This window comes from Natrix helvetica (genome assembly GCF_964273705.1).
Source record: "Natrix helvetica genome assembly, chromosome: 1".
NCBI classification, from domain to species: domain Eukaryota; kingdom Metazoa; phylum Chordata; class Lepidosauria; order Squamata; family Natricidae; genus Natrix; species Natrix helvetica.
Genome location: NC_138548.1, coordinates 10,593,216 through 10,616,260, shown reverse-complemented (window position 1 = coordinate 10,616,260; position 23,045 = coordinate 10,593,216). Strand labels below are relative to the sequence as shown.

The 23,045-nt window shown below is 44.5% G+C and overlaps 1 protein-coding gene across 1 annotated transcript in view; it reads right to left on the bottom strand.

Annotated features, from left to right (window-relative positions):
- Positions 1-23,045, bottom strand: part of BSG (basigin (Ok blood group)) — a 36,489-nt gene that overhangs the window by 2,092 nt on the left and 11,352 nt on the right. The window contains exons 2-7 of the mRNA XM_081935738.1: positions 13,896-14,055; positions 11,097-11,185; positions 9,374-9,510; positions 6,972-7,248; positions 1,816-1,840; positions 654-723 (exon numbers count right to left, since the gene is read on the bottom strand). Of these exons, the coding sequence (XP_081791864.1) occupies positions 666-723; positions 1,816-1,840; positions 6,972-7,248; positions 9,374-9,510; positions 11,097-11,185; positions 13,896-14,055 (746 nt within the window). The 3' untranslated portion in view covers positions 654-665. The remainder of the gene's footprint in view (positions 1-653; positions 724-1,815; positions 1,841-6,971; positions 7,249-9,373; positions 9,511-11,096; positions 11,186-13,895; positions 14,056-23,045) is intronic.

Genomic DNA, 23,045 nt, shown 5'->3' with positions numbered 1-23,045 from the left:
ATGTTACCTAGTTGGGTAATGAACAGAGATGGTACTCTGGCGGTTCAGACCGGTTTGCCCGAACTGGAAGTGGAAATCGCTGGTGGCTCTGCCCACCTACCCCAGCTCTATCACCTCCCATTTAGGCATGTTTTCAAGCCAAAGCGCATGCGCAGAAGGCTGGGTGCATGTGTGGATAAAGAGGATTGGAAAGGGCTCCAGACGTCTTCTAGTCCAACCCCCTGTTCAAATGGTTGCCCAATGGTTGCTTGAGTGGTAATGGGAGCACCCACAACATCTGGGGGAAAGCTATCCCACTGATTAATTCTTGTGTCGTGACCAGTCAGGACGATGACATTCCCTGACCAAGAAGAGGCCGACTCCCTTCTCTGTTACTGTCATTTTCTTAAAGCAGGGGTGTCCAAACTTGGGAACTTTAAGACTTGTGGACTTCAATTCCCAGAATTCCCCAGCCAGCATGGCTGGCTGGGGAATTCTGGGAATTGAAGTCCACAAGTCTTAAAGTTCCCAAGTTTGGACACCCCTGTCTTAAAGCAAATCCAGAATTTCAAGAATGGCTTTTCTTTTCATCTCTGGACAGCGGATGAAACCGGGGCATCTTTGGGGGGGGGGGGGCTTCCCCTGCCGTGGCTCAGCCCTCCCAGAAATCCTACCTTGCTGCAGGCTTAATTTGCATTCCTCTGGCGCACATTCTTGTCCGTGTTGTTTGCAGTGTTGCCTTTCCTGGGAACCAAGAGGAAAAGTCGGTCAGTTCCAGACCTTAAGGAAGATCTGTGTCAAACTCTAAACTAGGCCAGCAAGTACGCAGCGTCTAGGACCTACTGTTCTGACCGAGCCTTCGCCAGCAGTGGTAAAATGTTTACTTCCGAGTTAAACAACCCCCCCCTTTTTTTTATAACAGGGCAGTAATGGTCTTTTATTTACAGGGATAAACAAAAAATCAAATGTAATTAGTCCCAACAAAGCCAAAAAATCCCAATTGCTTGATGTATACTACAAAAACGAATGGTTGTTTGCGAAAACTGGCTACTCTCAAACTCCTATTTATTTCCCAGCCAGGGTGGGGCTGGCTAGCGTCTACGTCTGCTTTTCCCTGAGAGCCGGCTTATTGCTTTCCACTGTTCTCCTCTCCTTTCCTCTCTATGCATATGTGCATCTGAGATGGGCTCCATCTGTTCCTCCCACTCACTGAGCTCAGGCCCCGAAGACAGCTGCCTCCCCACTTGTGGGAGGACAGAAGGCCCCAGGCGGTTTCCTTATCAGAGCCTTCCAAAGGTGGCCCAGGCAACCCTTCCACCTCCTCCTCGTCTGACTCTACAGCTATCTCTACTGGCAGACAAAGGGCCACAACACCCATGCTGATACTTGATACATACACACACACACACACACACAATTAGAAAGCTCTCCCTGTCACATACCCCTCTGATCAGAGACATCAGGCAGCCACATATCCCTCAAAGTTAAAGCCAGTGTCTCTCCACCTTGACAACTTGGGAGATATGTGGACTTTAGTCCCCAGAATTTCCCAACCAGCTGTGAGCTATGCTGAGATTTCAAGACAGACAATTTGAACTGGTCTTTCTCAGCCTTGGCCGCTTGAAGACCGCGTGTGGACTTCAACTCCTAGAATTCCCCAGCCAGCCATTAATCTGGCTTAACTCTGCTTCTGTCAGGCAGGGGGCAGCTCCCTTCGTGCCTGCTCGGGTCATTGCAGTTGGGCGCATCCAGCTGGTTGTCTAATTTCCCACCCACAAGTGGCCTCAGGAGGCGATTTACCAGGAAGGGGGGGACGGGACGGTTCTTTATACTTACAGGGGTGCAGAGCCGCCATCGTCATCTTTGAGCAAAGGAAGAGGAGAGGAAAAGAAGAAAGACAGAAGTCAGCAAAAGGATTTCGGTGAATAGGCAAATCATACTTTGTCACATTTATTTATGCATTTATTTATATTTCCTATTTCTAAACTGCTCAGTTTCTGCAGAGAAGGGCTTCGGGCAGTTAACCTCCTTCATCCCAAATGATCTTCTTTCTTTCTTTCTTTCTTTCTTTCTTTCTTTCTTTCTTTCTTTTTCTATCTATCTATCATCTATCTATCTATCTATCTATCATCTATCTATCATCTATCATCTATATCATCTATATCATCTATCTATCTATCATCTATCTATCATCTATCTATCTATCTATCTATCTATCTATCTATCTATCTATCTATCTATCTATCAGCTATCCATCCATCTATCTATCTACCTAATCATCTAACAATCACTTTCTACGATCTATTGATAGTAATTGTTCCTTTATTCTATCATCTATCTATCTATCTATCTATCTATCATCTATCTATCTATCTATCTATCATCTATCTATCTATCTATCTATCTATCTATCTATCTATCTATCATCTATCTATCTATCTATCATCTATCTATCTATCATCCCATCTATCCCCTATTTGTCAAAAAAATCCCCAGCTTTTAACACTGTTACTATAGAGGAACAGACTCCACCACACTCACATGTCTACCTTCATTTATTTACATCCCACACTCATTTTTATACATTCTGTTTTCCCCACAACAACCCTATGAGGTGGCTTGGACTGAGAGAGAGGGACTGGCCCAAACTCACCCAGCTGGCTTTCCTACCTAATGTGAGACCAGGAACTCACAGTCACCTGGTGATTGGCCCAAAGTCACCCAGCTGCTTTTTGCGCCTAAGGTGGGACTAGAACTCATGGTCTCCCAGTTTCTAGCCAGGTGTCTTCAGCACTAGACAAACTAGCACACGGGTACTACGATCATATACAGATGACAAGACAACCAGGGAAAGGGGTGGCTTTAGTTTGGACTTCTTCCACTTACCACAAAGGATTAACATGCAGCAGCAAGAAAGAATTGAATTCAAAGTTAATGGCAGCAAGTACGCCATATTTACAAGCTTTTAAGCCAGAGTTACTCAACCTTATGTACTTTTAAGCTGTCTGGACTTCAACTCCCAGAACTCCCCAGCCACCATGCTGGTTGGGGAATTCTGGGAGATGAAGTCCAGACAACTTTAAGCACCTAAAGTTGAGAAAAACTGTTTTAAGCCAATCGAAAAACCTTCCTATCCTCTTAAGACAGCGGTCCCCCATCACAAAGTCCCTGATTGATTCAAGAGAATCTCTTCTAGCCGGTGATAGAAGCGCAGCCCCAAGCTACTGAAGTCGGGACAGCTCCGCAATCGGAGGAAAGCGGAAAGAGAAAGTGTGTCCATCTGGTGAGGAAATTTTATTTTTACAAAAGAGACTGTCCAAAAAAGATTAAAACCAAATTAAACTTGTAAAGAAAAGAAAAGAAAATAAGCGGCGAATTTGTGTGTTATCCTTTTTTTTAATTGTCTTCTATGGATGGAAGTTTTGCAAACACTTCCTACTTTTTAAAGTGAAAGTATTGGCTTTTCTTCTTCTACTTTTTTTTTTAACCTATGGATTAAATCTTTTTTTTTTTACGTTCACAATACTGGCTTGGATGGCTTTTTTCTTTTTTTTTTGTCCCATTTAAGAGCCTTGTTTCTTTTAAGTTTGGAATATAAAGAAGATATAAAAGGAATATAAAGAGAGCAGTAACATCAGAAGGAAAAGAAGTTACACTGCCACTTGGAGGTTGGAGGCTGAGTTCCGGAAATATTTTTCTCTCTCTTTTCTTTGATAATTTTGACCTTGCACTTCAAAGGTTTTGGCTTGCAAAGAGATAAAATGGGTTGTTTATGCGGGTGCCCTTTGGATGTCTCTTTGGCAGTGAGAGAGAAGTGAAAAACGAAGCTTTGTTTTCCAACTAGAGTGGCAGTGTTTATAAATTAGACAATGACACAATACCAAGAAGAAACCATAACATTACAACAGATTATGTTTGAAATTCAAAAATTATTAGAAACATCAGAGAGAACTGAGAAGAAATTGGAAAATATAGATGGTAACATAGAAAAATGTGATGAAATTGAAGATAGCCAGCTAATGGAAAAAGTGGAGGTTAGAGTCTCAAAAACCCAAGGGAAAAATGAACAAAGAGGCAAGATAACTGTGGATATTGACAGTGATCTGAACGTGGTTGGAAATGGAAAGAATGGAACATGGAAAGGGAAGAGAGATGGAAAGGAGCTCTACCCCAGATTTCAAGGTATAGAAGGAGAAAAAAAAAGAGAAGAATTGATGGATTTAAGGAGAGGAACTTTGACAAAAGCACTACTGATAACCAAAGATAAGCTGATTAAAGAAGCTGATGGAGGGTTTCGAGAATTTATAAGACATGCAACAAGCAACAAGGTGCGAAGAGAAGTCCACACAAAGTTGATTAAGGAAATAACCAGAAGCTTAATCCCACATAAGGCAAACGAAATAAGATTGTACTACTACTGGAAAGACACCGGTTGAGATATGAAAACTATTAACAAAATACTAGCTAAATAGTTAAAATTAGAGCATTATGTTAAAAATGAAGTGTTAATGGATATAGCTAGATAGATAATTGATAATGATATAATGTATACATATGTATTGGTTCGACAAGAGGAAATTTGGTATACATTTTAAATGGTGACCATGAAAGGAAGTTTTGAAACTTAGTTATGTATGAAAGCCTATAATATTGAATTTGGATATAAATTGTAAACAGTGATTAAGAAAGGAGGTTTAGAAACTTTGTTATCAAACATAGAATGTTTCACAAAGATAGAATGTTGTTGGATGATATTGAAAATAGACAATGGAATGCCATTATGTGGTTTCGCTTTGAATTTTGGAATATTTGTTATAAACGGATGTTAAAACAACTATAGTCATATGAAGGATGAGATATGATGATACTAATATATATAAACATATTTGATGTAAAATATATAATTTGATATGGATTATAGGTGATGACAACTGTGGAAGGGATGCGCGAAAGTTCTTTGTAACCAATTGACACACTTTTTATAATTTGTAATGGAATATGTTTTTATGGTGCTTGTTGTGTTTTGTTTGTTTGTCTATTCAAAAAAAAAATTTTTTTTTCAAAAAAGACAGTGGTCCCTAACCTTCTGGCTTGGTGGTCCAGCCCGACGTGGGGGATGGGAAGAGGGGATGGTTTTATGTGAGTGGCAGGTGTTTGCACGCTCGAGCTGCCCGGTTCCAAATGGGTCATAACCCAGTAGTGGACTGCAGCCTGGGGGTTGGGGATCCCTGCTGTAAGACAGAAGTAGGGAACTATGGTGTCCTTATGATTTCTGGACTTCAACTCCCAGAATTCCTGAGGCAGCCATTCTTGTTGGCTGAGGAATACTGGGAGTTAAAGTCCACAAGTCCTAAAGGGGTCATAGTTCCCCACCCCTGCTCTTAAGATTTTCCCTTTCCCTTCACTCAATTCAAAGAATTGCTGCACACACCATGTACAAATGAAGCAGGGTTTTAACTAAGTTTATAAGGGTGAAGAAAGCCAGGAATATCTTGCTGCTTACCAAGAAAAATATAAAGAACAATGATTTAAATCTCCACAGCAAAGAAAAGCATGGTTTTAAAAGGAAAGAAGAGTAGGGGGGGTGGCACAGGAAGGGATGCTGAATTCATTATTTAGACAGAAGCATTTAGGCATCTCAGGTATTTAAAGGAAAATATTTTTAAATAATGCAAACAAGTGGAGGGGGAAAACAGTGACAAGAATATTCCTTCACAGAAGAAACAAATCAAAATGTTAGATGCTGATGGCAGTGAAATGAGAAGGCTGACATTGGCTGAGAGACTTCTCCAGGGACTTAAAAACATTCCTACCAGTTGATTTATGCAGCAGGGTTGTTGTTTTTCCACCCCATAGAGGCAAGGAACAAGGGGAGCAGATAAAGTCTCACTCAGCAATGTTTCCACGGTGCCTAACACCACTGCAGCTGCCACGATCTGAGTGAGATTAATGTTCCTTTTCACTCCAATGGTGTGGAATCCAAGCCAAGTTTAGCATAATTAGGCAACCGGAGTCCCTCGCAAAGCCAGCTTGGAGGTGGGAGAACCTGTAGGAGCCTCTTAAGGCAGGGGTCCCTAGTCCCCGGCCCACAGACTGGCACTGGGCCGCGGCATGCCAGAAACTGAGCTGCGCAAACAAGAGAAGCCCCATCCGCAGGATACAGGCAGCACACGAAATCGTGCCCCCTCCGGCCCGCGGCCCAAAAGCTTGGGGGCTGTTGTCTTAAGGCAGGGGTGTCCAACTTGGGAACTTTAAGACTTGTGGACTTCAACTCCCAGAATTCCCCAGCCAGAATTCCGGTGAGAGGAGGTTCGACTTGTGGACCAGGAAGTAACTTCCAGAACGCCTGTCCCGGCCCTGTTGCTCGCTCGCCCCTCCGCCCGCCCGCCCGCCCTATCCTAGCCCAATTCGGTGTCAAGTCCCATACCTGGGAGTGGAGGTGATGAACTGAGAAGCATGGAGAGGTCCAGCGGCACAATCCACCAGACAGCAGCGGCAAGCTCAGGAGTTTTCTCCTGGATTCCCCTCTGTCCTCCGATCTCCCAACATGTGATAGCTTTGTCCTGGATTCCCCTCTGTCCTGCCTCCTCCGATCTCCCAAGGTTCTTTCCCCAGCGTGTGATAGCTTTCTACTGGATTCCCCTCTGTCCTGCCTCCTCCGATCTCTCTAATTTTGGCCCTTAATCCTCCAGTTGTCTATTTTTGGGAGATTTTCCCCTCTCCCCGCCCCCCTTCATAGGAATCCCAAAAGTTTTTGCCACATGGCTTGGGGGGGGGGGGTGTCATGTAACTGAGTGTGCATGAGTGATGTCAGTGAGTGATGGCCATACCCGCCCGGCCACATGACTGCCAAGCCACGCCCACAGAATAGGACACACCCACAGAATAGGTTCTAAAAAAATTTGAAACCCACCACTGTATTATAATATAATATTATGGTAATAGTATGATTATTATTAATCTCCTCCCCCTTGCCCATTCCAGCACCTTACCCTCAGGAACATCGTTGGGCTTTCTCCTCTTCTCGTAGATGAAGATTATGGTGACCAGGACCAGCACCTCCGCTACAATCCCCAGGAATGGCCACAGAGCAGCCAGCCGGCTCCGCACCCTCAGGGTCACCTCCGCACTCCCCTCGCCTATTTCATTGGTGCCGTTGCACACGTAACTCCCGGGGTCCTTCTCCAGGTGCAAAGAAATGATCCGAAGATCTGTCCTGCTGCCATTGGATCGGATGTAGAATCTTTCATCGGTGCCATTGGCAATAGGCTGGAGGAGAAGAAAGAACGACAGGTAAGTCCTCCACCCATGACCACAGTCGAGCCCAAAATTTATGTCATTAAGACAGACAGTTGTTAAGTGAGTTGTGCCCCACTTTACGACCTTTCTTGGCACCACCGTTTAAGAGAATCACTCCAATTGTTACGTCAGTCATTAAGTGAATCTGGCTTTCCCATTGACTGCTTGTCAGGAGGTTGCAAAAGGGGACTCAGATGATCGTGGGACATGGCAGCGGTATGAACCGGTTGCCTGAATCACATGACCGCAGGGATGTTGCAGATTTTTCAGCGCTTTTGTAACACTGGTCACTAAATGAACTGCTGTAAGTTGAGGACTACCTGTTCTCACTAGGCTTCCCTCAAACCACAAAGCAGACTCCTTGTCCCAACAAAAATCCCTTTTATTAATTGACTGTGAATTCTGTTCATTCTCATCCAGCAAAGTCTTTCAAGGGAGGATTTACAGTCACAGACCTTATCTAGCTTGGAGAGCTGTCAGACTGAGATCTGCAAAACCTGGCAAGGAGTCTTGGAGAGTCACAAACCAATTAAGCCAACTAATTGTCTCCTGCAAACTCCCCTCCCCTTTCGCTCCTTTCATTTCCTCTGGGAGGGGCCATTCATCGTCCACCTGTGGCCTTACTCTCACATTGACCCCCGTTCTTTAGATGTTCCCTTCATTTGGCAACTCTGTGCATGCGCACACTGGGAACAGGCTCCAGCTGTTCATCTGCCTCACTGATGTCTGACTCCGAAGGCAGCTGATAACTGTCAAGACGGCTCTGGCCCCCTCTCTGCCTCTGACACAGAGCCCTCATCAGAGCCTTCCCCAGACTCCAGGACTGGCCCATGTTCCTCCCCAACCACCTCTCTCTCCGAATCTGCTACCAGCTCTGCTGGTGGGCCACACTACCTATATTCTTGAAGATGACTCATAGTGTCAAAAGGAACCATTTCCACACAACGTCCAATGCAATTTGGGACACCAAAATGGAAAACCCGACTGAGGAAGCTTCCTTGTGACTAATCTGATCACCACCTCATCCAGCTCAGTCTCTTACCTCAGGTGAGCATATACATTTGATAAATATATTTTTGCCCCTCACCCCTCAGGCCTTCTGAAAGAGTGTCAACTGGCATAGGGGTGCAAAAGCGACATGCCACCATGGGAGGTGGCTTCTGGCATGCAAACCATGTGGCTTGTGTTGAGGTTTGTGACATGTAAACCATGGGAGCAGTTTGTGGCCCTCCACCTTTTTTTAACTTTTGGTTTAATTCTGTTTTTGGAATGTATTGATGAAAAATGGCTATATGCAGGTAGCCCTTGGCTTATGACCACAGTTGAACCTCAAATTTCCATTGCTAAGCAAGACAGTTAAGTGAGTTTTGCCCCGTTTGATAACTTTTTGCCACAGTTGTTAAGTGGATCACTGCAGTTGTTGAATTAGTAACACTGTTGTTAAATGAATCATTGACTCTGCTTGTCAGAAGGTGGCAAAAGATGATCACATGACCTCAGAGCACCGCAATTGTTCTGTCAGGAAATTTCTCTTTGGTTCTAAGTTGCTTCTCTCCTTGATTAGTTTCCACCCATTGCTTCTTGTTCTACCCTCAGGTGCCTTGGAGAATAGTTTGACTCCCTCTTCTTTGTGGCAACCCCTGAGATATTGGAAGACTGCTATCATGTCTCCCCTAGTCCTTCTTTCTCTTAAGCTAGACATACCCAGTTCCTGCAACCGTTCTTCATATGTTTTAGTCTCCAGTCCCCTAATCCTCTTTGTTGCTCTTCTCTGCACTCTTTCTAGAGTCTCCACATCTTTTCTACATCGTGGCAACCAAAACTGAATGCAGTATTCCAAGTGTGGCCTTACCAAGGCCTTATAAAGTGGTATTACCACTGCATGTGAATGGCTGTAAGTTGAGAACTCCCTGGTTTCAAATGGGTTTTTCTTTTTACAAGCAAACATGTTAATCTCTCTTCAATATGCCTTCTGTGACGCAAGACCCCCAACTGGAAAGGATGACTCTTAACATGGTTTCTCCCTAGGCAGCCGGGACACCTACTGGGGAGGAAGAGAGGGGAATCCTGGGTTCGTGGCAGGAAAGGCACTCACCTGAGGCACCTGGTCTACCACCTTGTACCAAGTCCACTCGGTAACATAAGGGTAAGAATTGCTTTTGCAACTCAGCATTATGGCGTCTCCTTCGTTTCCGTGCTCCGTCTTCTTATAGGGCAGCACATTAGGAGCAACTGCAAAGGGATATCAGAAAAGCCAGTAGATCACGATCAGTTCAAAGAGGGGTCAGAGGAGAGGTTGATCAAGCAAACACTCCCGCCTATAAACTCTCATCCGTCATGAGCAAGCCTTGGCAGCAGATTTCTTTGCTAGGTCTGGGAGTTAGTTATTGGGGGACGGATGTACACAAGACTGGGAAAATACAGGAAGTTCATCTAGCACTTAAGACAGATACCACTTCACTGTGCTTTGCAGGCCTCTCTAAGTGGTTTAGAGAGTCAGCCTCTTGCTCCCAACAATCTGGGTCCTCATTTTACCGAAGGATGGAAGGCTGAGTCAATCTTTAGCCAGACAGGATCGAACTGCTGACAGTCAGCAGAATTTGCCTGTCATGCTGCAATCTAACTAGCTGGTTATCATATCATAACCTCCCCCAATTTAGCGTCCTTGGGATGTATTCAGTTATGAATCCCACAATTCCAGTATGGAAATTGCAATCCGATTTAACTAGAGCAGGGTTTCCCCAACTATGGTGACTTTAAGATGCATGGACTTCAAGTCTCAGCTCCCATGGCTGGCTGGGGAATTCTGGGAATTGAAGTCCGTGCGTTGCCAAGGTTGGGAAACCCTGACCTAGAAGATACAAGGCTTGTCTACATCAATGGAAACTAACTTCCACAAGCTTGCTTGCTAAACCTGGAACTGTTTGGATTTCCTGGAGACAAATACTTTCGGTGATGAAAAATGGGCAGTACTAGCACTAGTACTTTAGGCTTATATACCACTTCACAGTGTGTTACATCTCAAAGTGCTCTACAAAGTCAGCATATGGCTCCCAACAATCTGGGACTTCATTTTACCGACCTTGGAAGGATGGAAGGCTGAGTCAACCTTGGTCAGGATCGAATGCCTGGCAGTGAGTTAGCCTGCAATACTGCATTCTACCTGCGCTGCACCACCAGGGCCCCTTTCTTTCTCAGACTAGAGAGGCAGCTAGGGCTGTGATGGCGAACCTATGGCACGCGTGCCAAAGGTGGCACACAGCACCCTCTCTATGGGCACACGAGCCGTCGCCCCATCTCAGCTCTGCCGCACATGCACGCATGCCTCCCGCTGGCCAGTTGGTCTTCAGCTCTCTGTCGTGCATGAGCAGGATGCCCAGGGCATATGGGGGGGGGGGTCGTGTGCACATGTGTGAGGGCAAGGGACAATCAGGGGGAATCACTTCCGGTCTGCTCGGAGGGTCGTTTTGAGCGCTCCGAAGGCTTCAGGGACCGTATACAGCCTCTGGAGCCTGGGGAGGGTGAAAAAAGCATGTAAAAATGGGGGGTCGCGCCTGTAGTGCGTGCATGCGCACTGGGAGGTCGCGCATTGCATTATGGGTGCGGCACGCCTGCACACGACCCCCTGCGCTCCCCCCACTTACGGCACGCGAGCCAAAAAAGGTTCGCCATCGCTGAGCTAGGGGAACCCATGCGCAGCGGCTCGTTCCACATAGATTTGACAACACAAAGTCCTTCTCCTCTATGTACAGTTTCACCAATGGAAAGAGGAAAGAGGAAGAAAAAAGGCAGAGGACTAAAGCATCCACAAGAGTTACCTTTCACGAGCACCGTTCCTTTTGAGAGGGGCATGGTGTCAAAGATGCAGTGGTACTCTCCCGAGGTTTCGTGATCCACTTTGGGGATCCTAGGATTCAAAAACACACACACAAACACACACCAGCAGGTGACAAGGAGAACGCACAAAGCCATCACAGCAGGAGAACGGGGAATGGATATTGGCAACTGCAACTTCCCTCAGCAAACGCAACGGTCACGGAGTAAGAGGAGCTACATTCCAGCATTAACCAGGAGGAAAAATAAAATAACTACTAGGAAATGCTGGATTAGATTTTCTATCAAAGGGTACGACGAATACCTAAAGCTGAGCCACATCTAATTAAAACTTTCTGGGAGAGGCCTGGAATTCTCGAGAGGAAAAATTCCAGGAAACCATCACAATAAAACAATAGAGTGGATAGAACAATCCCGGTTTTCCAAGAATCTTCCATTTATAGATGTAGCTGAAGGGTGCAAATAGCCAACCAACCACTCCTTCTAGGATGGCGTATCTTGTTTTAATGCACAAGGCACTGGCACTTAGGTAGTCAAACTGGCAAAGTTTCTACCGATCGCCTCTCTGGCAGAATAATACAGGGGGTCCTCAACTTATAGCCATTCATTTGTTCAAGGCTATAACGGTACTGAAAAACGGGCAACTAAGTCCTTGCACTTACAACCAATGCAAGCCATGTCATCAAAATTTGGTTGCTTGGCACCTGGCTTGTACAGGTAGACCTCGACTTACGACAGTTACACTTAGTGACCACTCGAAGTTACAACAGCACTGAAGTGACATGACCATTTTCCAGACTTATGACCATTGCAGCACCCATGGTCACTTGATGGAAATTCAGGACACTTGGCAGCTGTCTCATGTTTATGACGGTTGCAGTGTCCCCAGGGTCGCATGATCCCTTTTTGCAACCTTCTGACAAGCAAAGTCAAGGGGGAAGCCTGATTCACTTAACAACAGTGCTATGTAATAAATTGAGACACGCAAAACGACGTTTCTTGGATAGTTGATAAGTAAGTAACCTGATTGTTAAGGGAATTTTTACTAACTTAACAACTGCAGGGATTCACTTAACAAATACGGCAAGAAAAGTCGTAAAAGGCAAAACTCACTTAACAAATTTCTCACTTAACAACATAAATTTTGGGCTAATTTTGGTTGTAAGTTGAGGACTACCTGTATATATGTTGGCAGCATCCTGGGATCACATGCTCGCCATTGGCGACCTTCCTAGCCCTCCTCCTCTTCACTTTAAGACCGCATGATTTGCTCAACAACTGCTGAGATTTGCTTAACTACAGCAAAAGAAGGTCTTAAAATTGGGCCTGACTCATTTAACAGCTGTTTTGCTTAACAACAGAAATTCTGGTCTCATTTATGGCCATAAGTTGAAGACTATATGTATTATACGGCTACTCTTCTAGTTGTTAAGTTGCTGGCAGAAGTATACTTCCCCCTTTTCAGGAGATGTAAAATACAGGTATGTTCTCGACTTACGACCACAACTGAGCTCAACATTTATATTGCTAAGTGAAAAATTTGTTAAATGAGTTTTGCCCCATTTTACGACCTTTCTTGCCACAGTGGTTAAGTTAGTAATATGATTGTTAAGTGAATATGGCTTCCCCCTTGACTTTGCTTGTCAGGTCACAAAAGCTGATCACATGACCCTAGGACACTGCAACCGTTGTAAGTATGAACTATTTGCAAAGCATCCGAATTCTGATCTCGAGATCATGGAGGGGTGGGTGTGGGTGTGCGGCAACGGTCGTAAGTGTGAAAAATAGACACACTTTTTTCAAGGCCATTGTAACTTCAAAATGGTCACTAAACAAACTGTTGTAAGTTGAAGACTACCTGTATACCTTTAAATATGGTGGGCTCTTGCAGCACTTAGAGGTTGGATTACAACCAGATAAAAAAGGAAAAGCAATTATTTTGCACACTGCATTTCCCCGTTTCTGTGTTACGCCTGCCACTGAGTGCCATGTTGTTCTCGAGTGAAGAATACCCACCTATTCCCACCTCCTTTCTAATTTAGAACGAAGCTAATACTGGCCAAAATTTAAGCACCAGAGGTTTCTGTGCAGTGACAGTCAGCTAAGAATGATACTTTCCGCAAGCAAAGCATTTCGGGCTTGTTGTTAAGCTAATGCATACAATTCATTACTCCCTTCCCCACACCTACTAGCAAGATGCGGGGGGAGGAGGAAGAAATAGTTATTCTTTTAGTGCTAAGGACAGAGTATAATCTGTTGCATACTCCCTAGGAAATAATTTACTTCCAAGTGAAATGAAAACAATTTTTTTGTTGACTTTGGGGAAAAAAATGATTCCACTGAAGATTGGTACGTGAGCCAAATAAGCTGTGAAGTTTCCCCATTTTGCATTCGGAGGAAATACTCCATTTGGAGAAGTTGCTGATCTGAGATAACTATTTTGTAAAAAAAGATTATTATTTTCTTTCAATATACAACTCAAGGCGATGCACATACAAGTATTTATTCCTCCTGCTCCTCCTTTCTCCACCACAACCCTGTGAGGCGGGTTGGGATGAGAAACTGTGACTGGCCAATAGTCACCCTGCCAATATTTCATGCCTCAGGTGGCACTAGAACTTAGTGTCTCCTGGTGATTGGCCCAAAGTCACCCAGCTGGCTTTCATGCTTAAGGCAGGACTAGAAATCAAGAGTCTCCTGGTTTCTAAGCCAACACCTAAACCATGTACACCAAACTAGTTCTGACTATTAAGCCATGTACGCTTTACTTTAAAGTCACCTACATGTAGGAGGTAAAATCCAGAGCGGTGGCATTGGAATCAAGCTTTGTCTCCCCTTTCATCCAGTAATTGCCTTTGATAGGAGTTGGTGCTTCACTTATGTTACATGAAATGATCACATTTGTTCCAGCAGTTACTTCGGGAGAGGTTGAAATTTTGGCCCCTGGTTGTTAAGAAGAAAACGAAAGTTAGGTTAGGATATCATGGGCATGACAGCATGTTTTACGAACACCTCTTAAAAGAAGGAAAGAACCCTGGGTTTTGACAGGGAATTCGGTCCCCTGCATGCCTGAGAAAAAGCAGCTTGGCTGCAGAATAGTAACTGCATTTAACTTCTATCATTAAAATCAAGCTTCTGGGGTTTTCAACAATGTGGTCAGTTGTACAAGTCGTGAAACTCCAGGAAGTTAGCATCCATATGAACTATCTGAGGGATTTGAAGGGAAAGCGATTAGGAAGCAGAGGTAACAATAATTTCTAAAGCAGCACATCACCTTCTAAGCACATCGTTATTCTAATGTTATCTAATAACAAATACAACTACTGGGATAAATAAAATAGTGTATCGATGCATACAGACCTATTGAATGGTTCAAAACATTCTGGGTGCTTTATTTGTGATTTTGCAGTCAATGTATTTGTTGTTTCTTCTGCTTAAATACACGTGCACTTTCTTCTCCTTTCTGAACAATCGCTACAGAGAAACATCTAGTTCTATTCTCATTCGTTCATTCATTCATTCTCTCTCTCTTTCATTTCAGTAAAGGAATATATTGATGAAAAATGGCTGCATACAGGTAGTCCTCAACTTACGATCACAGTCGAACCTCAAATTTCCATTGCTAAGCAAGACTGTTAGGTGAGTTTTGCCCCATTTGATAACCTTTTTTTGCCACAGTTGTTAAGGGGATCACTGCAGTTGTTGAATTAGTAACATGGTGGCTAAATGAATCATTGCTTGTCAGAAGGTCGCAAAAGATGATCACATGACCCCAGAGCACTGCAAGGGATAAATACATGCCGGTTGCCAAGCATCCGAATTTTGAATCATGTGACCATGGGGACGCAGCAATGGTCGTGAGACAAATGTCATATCACTTTTTCCACTGTCATCGTAACTTCAAAAGGTCACTTAATTGAATATTGTAAGCCGAGGGCTACCTGTAGTTCAATTTTAGGCCAGGAGCAGAAATTGCATTCGGGATTTTAAGCCAGTTCAAGAGAAATAAAGGCAGCAATCTGCAACCTCTGGGTGATATCGCCCCCAGTTTAACCCAAGCTCAACCACAGAGACTGTGGAAGCTCCACATTTCCTATAGGCCTCTTTGCCTGCCTACGTGAGAGTTACAAGTTTTAATAGTGGCAGAAGAGAGTGTACAGGTAGTATGCAACCTGCGAGCACATTTGAGCCCCGCATTTCTGTTGCTCAGCGAGACAATTGTTAATTGAGTTTCCCCCTATTTTACAACCTTTCTTGCTGAGTCAATCTGATTGGCACTTGTTGAGTCAATCACTGCCGGTTGTTAAGTGAATAACATAGTTGTTAAGTGAACCTGGCTTCTCCATTGACTTTGTTTGTGAGAACGTATCAAAAGGGGATCAAGTGTCCCTGGGACACCACAACCGTCATCAAAATGAACCAGTTGCCAAGGGTCTTAATTTTGATCACATGATTATGGGGAGGCTGCAATGGCCGTGTAAGCGTGAAAAATGCTCACGTCACCTTTTTTTCAGTGCCGCTGCAACTTAGAACGGTTACTAAATGAACGGTTGTAAGTCGAATACTACCTGTATTCGCCTTCACCTGCCACAAAGGAGAATTTGTTACCTGATGAGGTATAGATAAGATCAGTCACAAAGTCATAATTGGCATAGTTATTTCTTTTAGAGAGAAACAATTGCACCCTATAGTTCGTATGCACAGAGTACCCAAAAGGAGCTATTTTCATGCCTTGTTTCTTTTGGAATTTAATAAATTATAGCCATCCTTTGAACTGCAAGCAAACGGTATGAAATGTAGTTGGTGTGCAACCTAATCCCCCCACCCACCCCCCAAAAAAGGCACTGGGCCTTCACCATCTAAACCAGAGATATCTAAAACTTGGTAACTTCCCCATCATGGCTGGCTGGGGAATTCTGGGAGTTGAAGTCCACAAGACGTAAAGTTGCTGAGTTTAGAGAGACTTGATCTGAGAGATTTTGAGCACTGAAAGAAGTTTATCCAAGCTAACCGTCGTATTTAAACCACCATTTTCAAGAGAAATATACTGCTACGAATATTCCCCCCACCGCACATAATCAAGCCAACTCATCCAAGTTGGCTATTTCCCATGAGACAGGGCATAAGGTAAAAGACCCACCTGAGACTTGCCTCCTAAAAAAAGAAGTGTTTCCATTCATCAAGAATTATTTAATTTTGTTTTAAACGAGCCATCGATGGAACAAAGCCATTTGCAAACTTCCTTCAGTTAAGGAACAGTTTCTCACACAGACACTACTTCAAACATCTACAAGGGGAGCTGGTCTACTTGCAGAGGGCTTGAAGCATGGACCTAGTTCATATGTTGCGCCGGCTGGGCTGCACCATCACCTCATATGAACCAAGGGCCTACGTATCTCAGCCTCGGGAATGAGAAAGTCATTCCTGATCCTATTAAGGAATCCTTGATCAAGCTTTCAAGGGGCTTCAGGAGAATTTGAAAACCAAGAGTGAAAACGCTCTTGCTTGTTTATATGCTCTTGCGCATAAATCCAAAACCGAAGACCGTAAGTGCAAGTTCAGCATTTTGGCCATTAGCCATATCATTTTAACCCCCCCCCCCCCCCCGGCGGTTAAGAAATTTGACTTGCAAGCTCTGCAAATGGAAGGATAGCCGACTGGTCATCCCACAGCCAAGAAGAACTACGAAGCATAGGACACACCTAGGTGGCCAAGAGAAAATTTGGCCTTTTTCAGAAAATGGCTGCCCGTTACAACAAGCACAAATACAGTTTCGACTCCCCGCCCCCCTGCAAAATTGTGCTCCTTGTAAAGTGGGGAAGCAAAAACAAAAAAGCACAACCGCACAGATGCACAGATGCAGGAAGAAATATCAGAGCAGGAGGAAGGGGGGACGGGGGGAAACTAGGTTTGGAAATGACTGGTGGAAGCAGCGCGAAGGCAACCTGGTCTCTGTTTCTAATGGGAATATTGGGGGGGGGGGGGGAGAAGGCCGATTCCTGCGGGGTTCACAAGGGTCGGGAAACTGAGGCGCATAAGAGGGTCTTGGGAAGCCACAGGACACGGATGGAAGGAGAGCCGGGGGCACAGGGACCGTAACGTTGGAGACCTTTCGGTGTCCGTGGGAACGTCGACACTTAAGAGTCTGCCACTCACGCTTAGTGACAATGACGTTTGCCTGGGAACGGATCCATTTGACTTTGGGGTTCTTCGACAAGTGGTTACGGTCGGGGTCGTTGCTGGCCCAGCATTCGTAGGTGCCAGAGTCTTCGGTCATGAGGTTAGTGATGGCGATAGTGCTTGAGGAGTGATGCTGGTAGGTCGCGCTGATTTGGACCCGGTTCTGCCAGGCGCCATCCCACAGCTGTATGGCGGTACCATTGGGGTCAGCTCCTTCAAACCACCACTGGATTTCAGGGATGGGGTTGCCAATGGCCTCACAGTGCAGTTCCACACTTTCCTCTGTCAGTTTCTTTTGAGAGAGAGGTGACTTTATAAAGCCAGCTATGAGTTGAAGAGGTATTAGTAATAAAGGGTTAGTGCAAAATATATATATATATAGTGCATTCAAAAAGAAGATATTTCTGATTTTTAAAAAGGGATAGCGGTAACTCACAAAGCTACACCGATTCCTTCATTGGTTGCTTATAATTACAAGACGCGGAAAGTAATGAAGCAGCGGAGCCTGGAAACCTTCTCCTCCCTTGGTGAATGGCTGAGGATGGACAGGTGTCTAACAAAAAGTATCACTAGCGATATTAAACATGTTCCAGCCATATTCTTTGCCTTTACTCGGGACTAAGATATTTTTAAAAAGTTATTCCAACTAAGAGGTGAAACAGAACCCATTTATTCTTCATTATTTAACTTTCACACTATCGAGACTGCAATGCTAATGCATCTTCCTAAAGGCAATATCGAATGTTTATCAAATAACAGTTCAATGATCTGTTGCACCACTGTGTCCTAAAGCAATTTGCAAATTAGGAAAAAATCCACAGGCTGCTACAGAGCTCTCAAAAGAACCTTGTGCACATGGAAAAGGCACGACCCCAACCTCTTCTATGCAAGTGTTTGTAAGGCCATTAAATCACGATAAAAAAAGATGGTTTACTAGTCTTCCTGAGTTCTTCCTGAGCATTCTCTTTCCATACAGGAATCTGCTTCCAGAAACAGATCCATGCAGAAGACCTGGGGACTGAATATTTTGCCCCAGCGTAACACCTGCACAAAGCAGCTTCTAATTTCGGATGTAGTTATTGTGAGTATTGATGATGTGCAAATATATCATTATTGTGACATTACTTGTTTACACCCCTGCTTCAATCATCAGTTCAGGCTCTGATCCTCTTCTCCAGAAAAGGAGAAAGGACAAATAATGGAGGTAATTGAGGGAAAAGTGAATTATCAGGACATTCACTGCAGGAGTCAAAAAAAAAAGGGCTGTGAAAATAACTACAGACCCCTCATATCCTGGACATCAATTGTTTCAACTTATACCCTCCAAATGACGCTATAGGGCACTGCACACCAAAACAACTAGACACAAGGACAGTTTTTCCCCAAATGCCATCACTCTGCTAAACAACTAATTCCCACAACACTGTCAAACTATTTACTAAGATTTTATTACTATTATTTGTCTCTTCCTTCCCAGTATCTATCACTTCCCACTTATGACTATAACCTTGTTGCTTGTATTTTTACGATTGATATTGTTCTGTTTGTTTCCTAGTATGATTTGATTGCTTATTAGTAATCTATGACTATCACTAAGTGTTGTGTTTTATGATTCTTGATGAATGCATCTTGTCTTTTTATGTACACGGAGAGCATATGCACCAAAGACAAACTCCTTGTGTGTCCAATCACACTTGGCTGATAAAGAATTCAATTCAATTCAAATTGTTTGCGCCAATCACTCTCCTGTCAAGGGATTGGTGCACACAATTTGTTCTCAAAGCAAACCCAATCAGTTTTTCTTTCTAGGTATGCAAAATTACAAATATAAGGCCTTTTCATAAAGAAAGTCAGAAAGGAATATGTCCTCATGTGTACCGCACCAAAGAATTGTTTTTTTGCTCACCCTCACGTTAAAAATAAATGGTCAGCTGATCCAAATTTGCTAATTCCTGGCTGTAGTGACTGAATAGCATTGCATGGGTTTCCTTTAAAATGCATTGATTAGACCTCCTCTTTCTGTACTAGCCGACTCAATTTGCTCTCTGGGCCTTTAAGACTGTCACTCAACTCGGCCATACAGCTAGATACAAGTCCTGCAAAATGTAATGCATGCCTTGTTGCCTAAAGCAATTAGGGTTGAAAATCCAAAACATGGCACAATTTAGGTGCTCCTATGAAGAACAGTAGGAGGGCACCACACACTAATGAAGCAATTAAATTTATAATGCATTTCTATTGGGGCTCAAAGTGTTCGTTCGTTATTCTACCCGTTGTTCCCTGTAAATGGCGGTTCTGTAAACATTTACAAGGCTTTGCAGAAGGAACAAAAAGAGAAGCCGTGACTGAGATTTTGTGGCAGGATCTGCTGAGGCCCTTTAAGAAGATTAGAAAGTGACAGGAAATGGGGGGCGGGGGGCGGGAATCTCTTGTTTGTGCTGAAGTGGAAGGAACATTTCTAAATTAGCCATTCAGACTTTGGAATGATGTGGCACAGTCACAAACACACACATTTGTTTCAAGGGGTTAAGGCTGTTTTTTTGGTCCCAAAGTTAGACCCAAGACTTGCTTTACTCCAAATGGCAACAGAAAGATTCTTAAAACTCAGAATATTTGATTGAGGACTACCTGAAGAGAAGGGGGGGAAACCCCTATTGTTTATTCTGTAGAGATTCTAAGTCATCCAGGTCATGTTTATTCTTTTTTCAGGAGGCAACTGGACTTTCTTGTTTGTTCTTTGAAGACGTTTCGCTTCTCATCCAAGAAGCTTCTTCAGCTCTGACAGGATAGCGGGGAATGGAAGGATTTATACTCCTTGCAGACAGCTGGTCATTTGCATCCTTTTACTCCAAGTGCTTCAACCGCCCTCTAAAAAGATGCAAATGACCAGCTGTCTACACGGAATAGAAATCCATCACCTGGAAGACTGAGAATCTCTACAGACTTTTAGCTGTACAATTTGGGATGGTGTGGGAGAAGGAATGGATTTCCAGAGGGGAAAAAAAATTGCAGACTACAGGAAACATTTGTACTACTCTGTTGAGGACACAGATAATCCTTCAAGTGCTTCAAGGACCCTCTAAAGCAGTGTTTCTCAAACTTGGCGACTTTAAGTCCTGTGGACTTCAACTCCCAGAATCCCCCAGCCAGCAAGCTGGCTGGGGAATTCTGGGAGTTGAAGTCCACAGGACTTAAAGTCTCCAAGTTTGAGAAACACTGCTCTAAAGGATGCAAATGATCATCCGTCTGCAAGGAGTATAAATCCTTCCATTCCCCACCATCCAGTCAGAGCTGAAGAAGTTTCTTGGATGAGTCTTCAAAGAAAAAACAAGGAAGTCAGTTACCTCCTGAAAAAAAGCACTTTTGGGACCCCATATCTAGTTCACAGTGAGCCCTATTGCTTAATCCTAATTAGTCTACAGCAGGGGTGTCCAAACTTGGCAACTTTAAGACTTGTGGACTTCAACTCCCAGAATTCCCCAGCCAGCAGAGCTTTACTTTACTTTACTTTTATTTAGATTTTTATACCGCCCCCTCTCCCCAAAGGGACTCGGGGCGGTGTACAGTCAAATAAAAACACATCAATAAATAGAAAATACAAACACAAAAGAGGAGGCAATAAGAAACTGTACATATCTAAAGCAAAGTAGTTAAAAGCAATATTTAAATACCCTAAAAATACCCAATTAAAATATCTGCCAGGAGGCAGAACAAAACTATAAATGGTCCAGGCCGGCTAAACGGAACAGGTGAGTCTTCAGTTTTTGTCGAAAGGAGAGAAAGTCGGTGGTGGTTCTGATATCGGGGGGGGGAGGTCATTCCAGAGGGTTGGGCCCATCACAGAGAAGGCTCTACTCCTAGGCACCGCCCGTTGGCATTGCTTAGTGGACGGCACCCGGAGGAGTCCTTCTCTGTGAGAGCGAATCGGTCGCAGGGAAGTGTGTGGTAGGATGCGATCCCGCAAGTAACTAGGTCCTGAGCCATGGAGCGCTTTAAAGATAGTAATTAATACCTTGAAACGCACCCGAAAGACCACAGGCAGCCAGTGCAGCTCGCGCAGGAGCGGTGTCACGTGGGAGTACCTAGTACTCCCCATAATAGCCCACGCGGCTGTGTTCTGGACTAGCTGCAGTCTTCGAGCGCGTCCCAAGGGAAGCCCCATGTAGAGGGCATTGCAGTAGTCCAGCCGAGACGTCACCAGTGCATGAGTGACCGTGCGTAGGGCATCCCGGTCCAGTAGGAGGTGCAATTGGCGCACCAGGCGAACCTGGTGGAACGCCCCCCTTGCCACGGCTGCCACATGGTCATCCATTGACAGCCGGGCATCTAGGAGGACGCCCAAATTGCGCGCCCGTTCCACAGGGGGCAATTGCTCGCCCCCTATGGTCAGTGATGGAAAGGCTGGCTGGGGAATTCTGGGAGTTGAAGTCCACAAGTCTTAAAGTTGCCACGTTTGGACACCCCTGGTCTACAGAGTAGAGTCTCCGACTTACGACAATTGGGGATCAGATTTTCCATTGTCAAGCAAGGCGGTAAGTAGGGGCTCTACTTTACGACCTTTCTGCTAGAGTGATTAATCAAATCAGTGTGATTCTTAAGTGAATCACCTGGTCATTAAGCAAATCCAGATTCTCCCATTGACTTTGCTTGTTGGAAGCCAGCTGAGAAAGTCACAAATGATGAATATATCACCCAAATACATGCCAGCAGACAAGTGCTTGAATTTTGATCACGTGACGGTAAGGATGCTGCCCTGGTTGTAAGCGTGAGGACTGGCCATCTCAGTTTTTCCAGTCACTCTGAAAGGTCATTGAATGAACAGCTGCAAGTCGAGGATCACCTCTGTATCTCCTATGCTCGTGTGATTTCAAACACAGAATTTGATTTTGTTAATGTGGGGATTTCCTCGTAAATGTTGCCCTCCTCCCCTTTTTATGACTCTTTCCCCAGCGGGATCTGCTTAATGAAATTTAGGTTAAAAAAGGGATGTTTTCCCTCCCTTCCTTCCAAGAGAAACTCAAATGGCTTCAGATACATTGTGCAATGTGGGTACATTGTATTCTGTTCAGTCATGCCTATTTTGGAGAAGCCAGGCGAGCTAACAACAGCCTTGGCCGCTCCCTGAGAGCTCCAGTAAACTTGCCAGAGATGTCCAAAGGGCTGTTTCTACAGTTTATAAAAGGCAAGCCTAAGGGGGGGGGGGGGAGAGGAAATACTAGGCCAACATAAACAAAAACCTGCACACTTAAATCAAAACTAAAAATATGCAGTGCCTTGATGGTCTAAATCAGGGGTGTCAAACTCAAGATCCTGCCCACAGGGTGCTTAAATCTGGCCTGCGAGGCCGGCCTGGAGACAGCAAAGGACCGGCACGTGGTGCTTCTGCCAGCAAAAACAGGTTCTCGGTCTCATTTCGGCTGGGATGACCTCCTGCAACCCTCTGCTAGCGAAAACGGAGATTTGGCGGCCTGCACAGGGCCCTCCTGTTCTCCGTTTTTGCTGGCAGAGCCCTTGGGCCACCAGAGTCGCCCCTGACACAAACGACGTCGATTTGCTCCTCCCTCAAGGTCAAACATAACCCTGTTGCATCCCTCAATGAAATCAAGGTTGACAGTTCTGGTCTAAAGCAGCCTGCCATGCTGAATTCACCTCCTATAGCCATGATGCCAAACCTATGGCCATTGCCCAGCTCAGCTACACTGCGCATTGCCTCCCACCACCCAGCTGATTTTCGGGTCTCTACCACGCATATG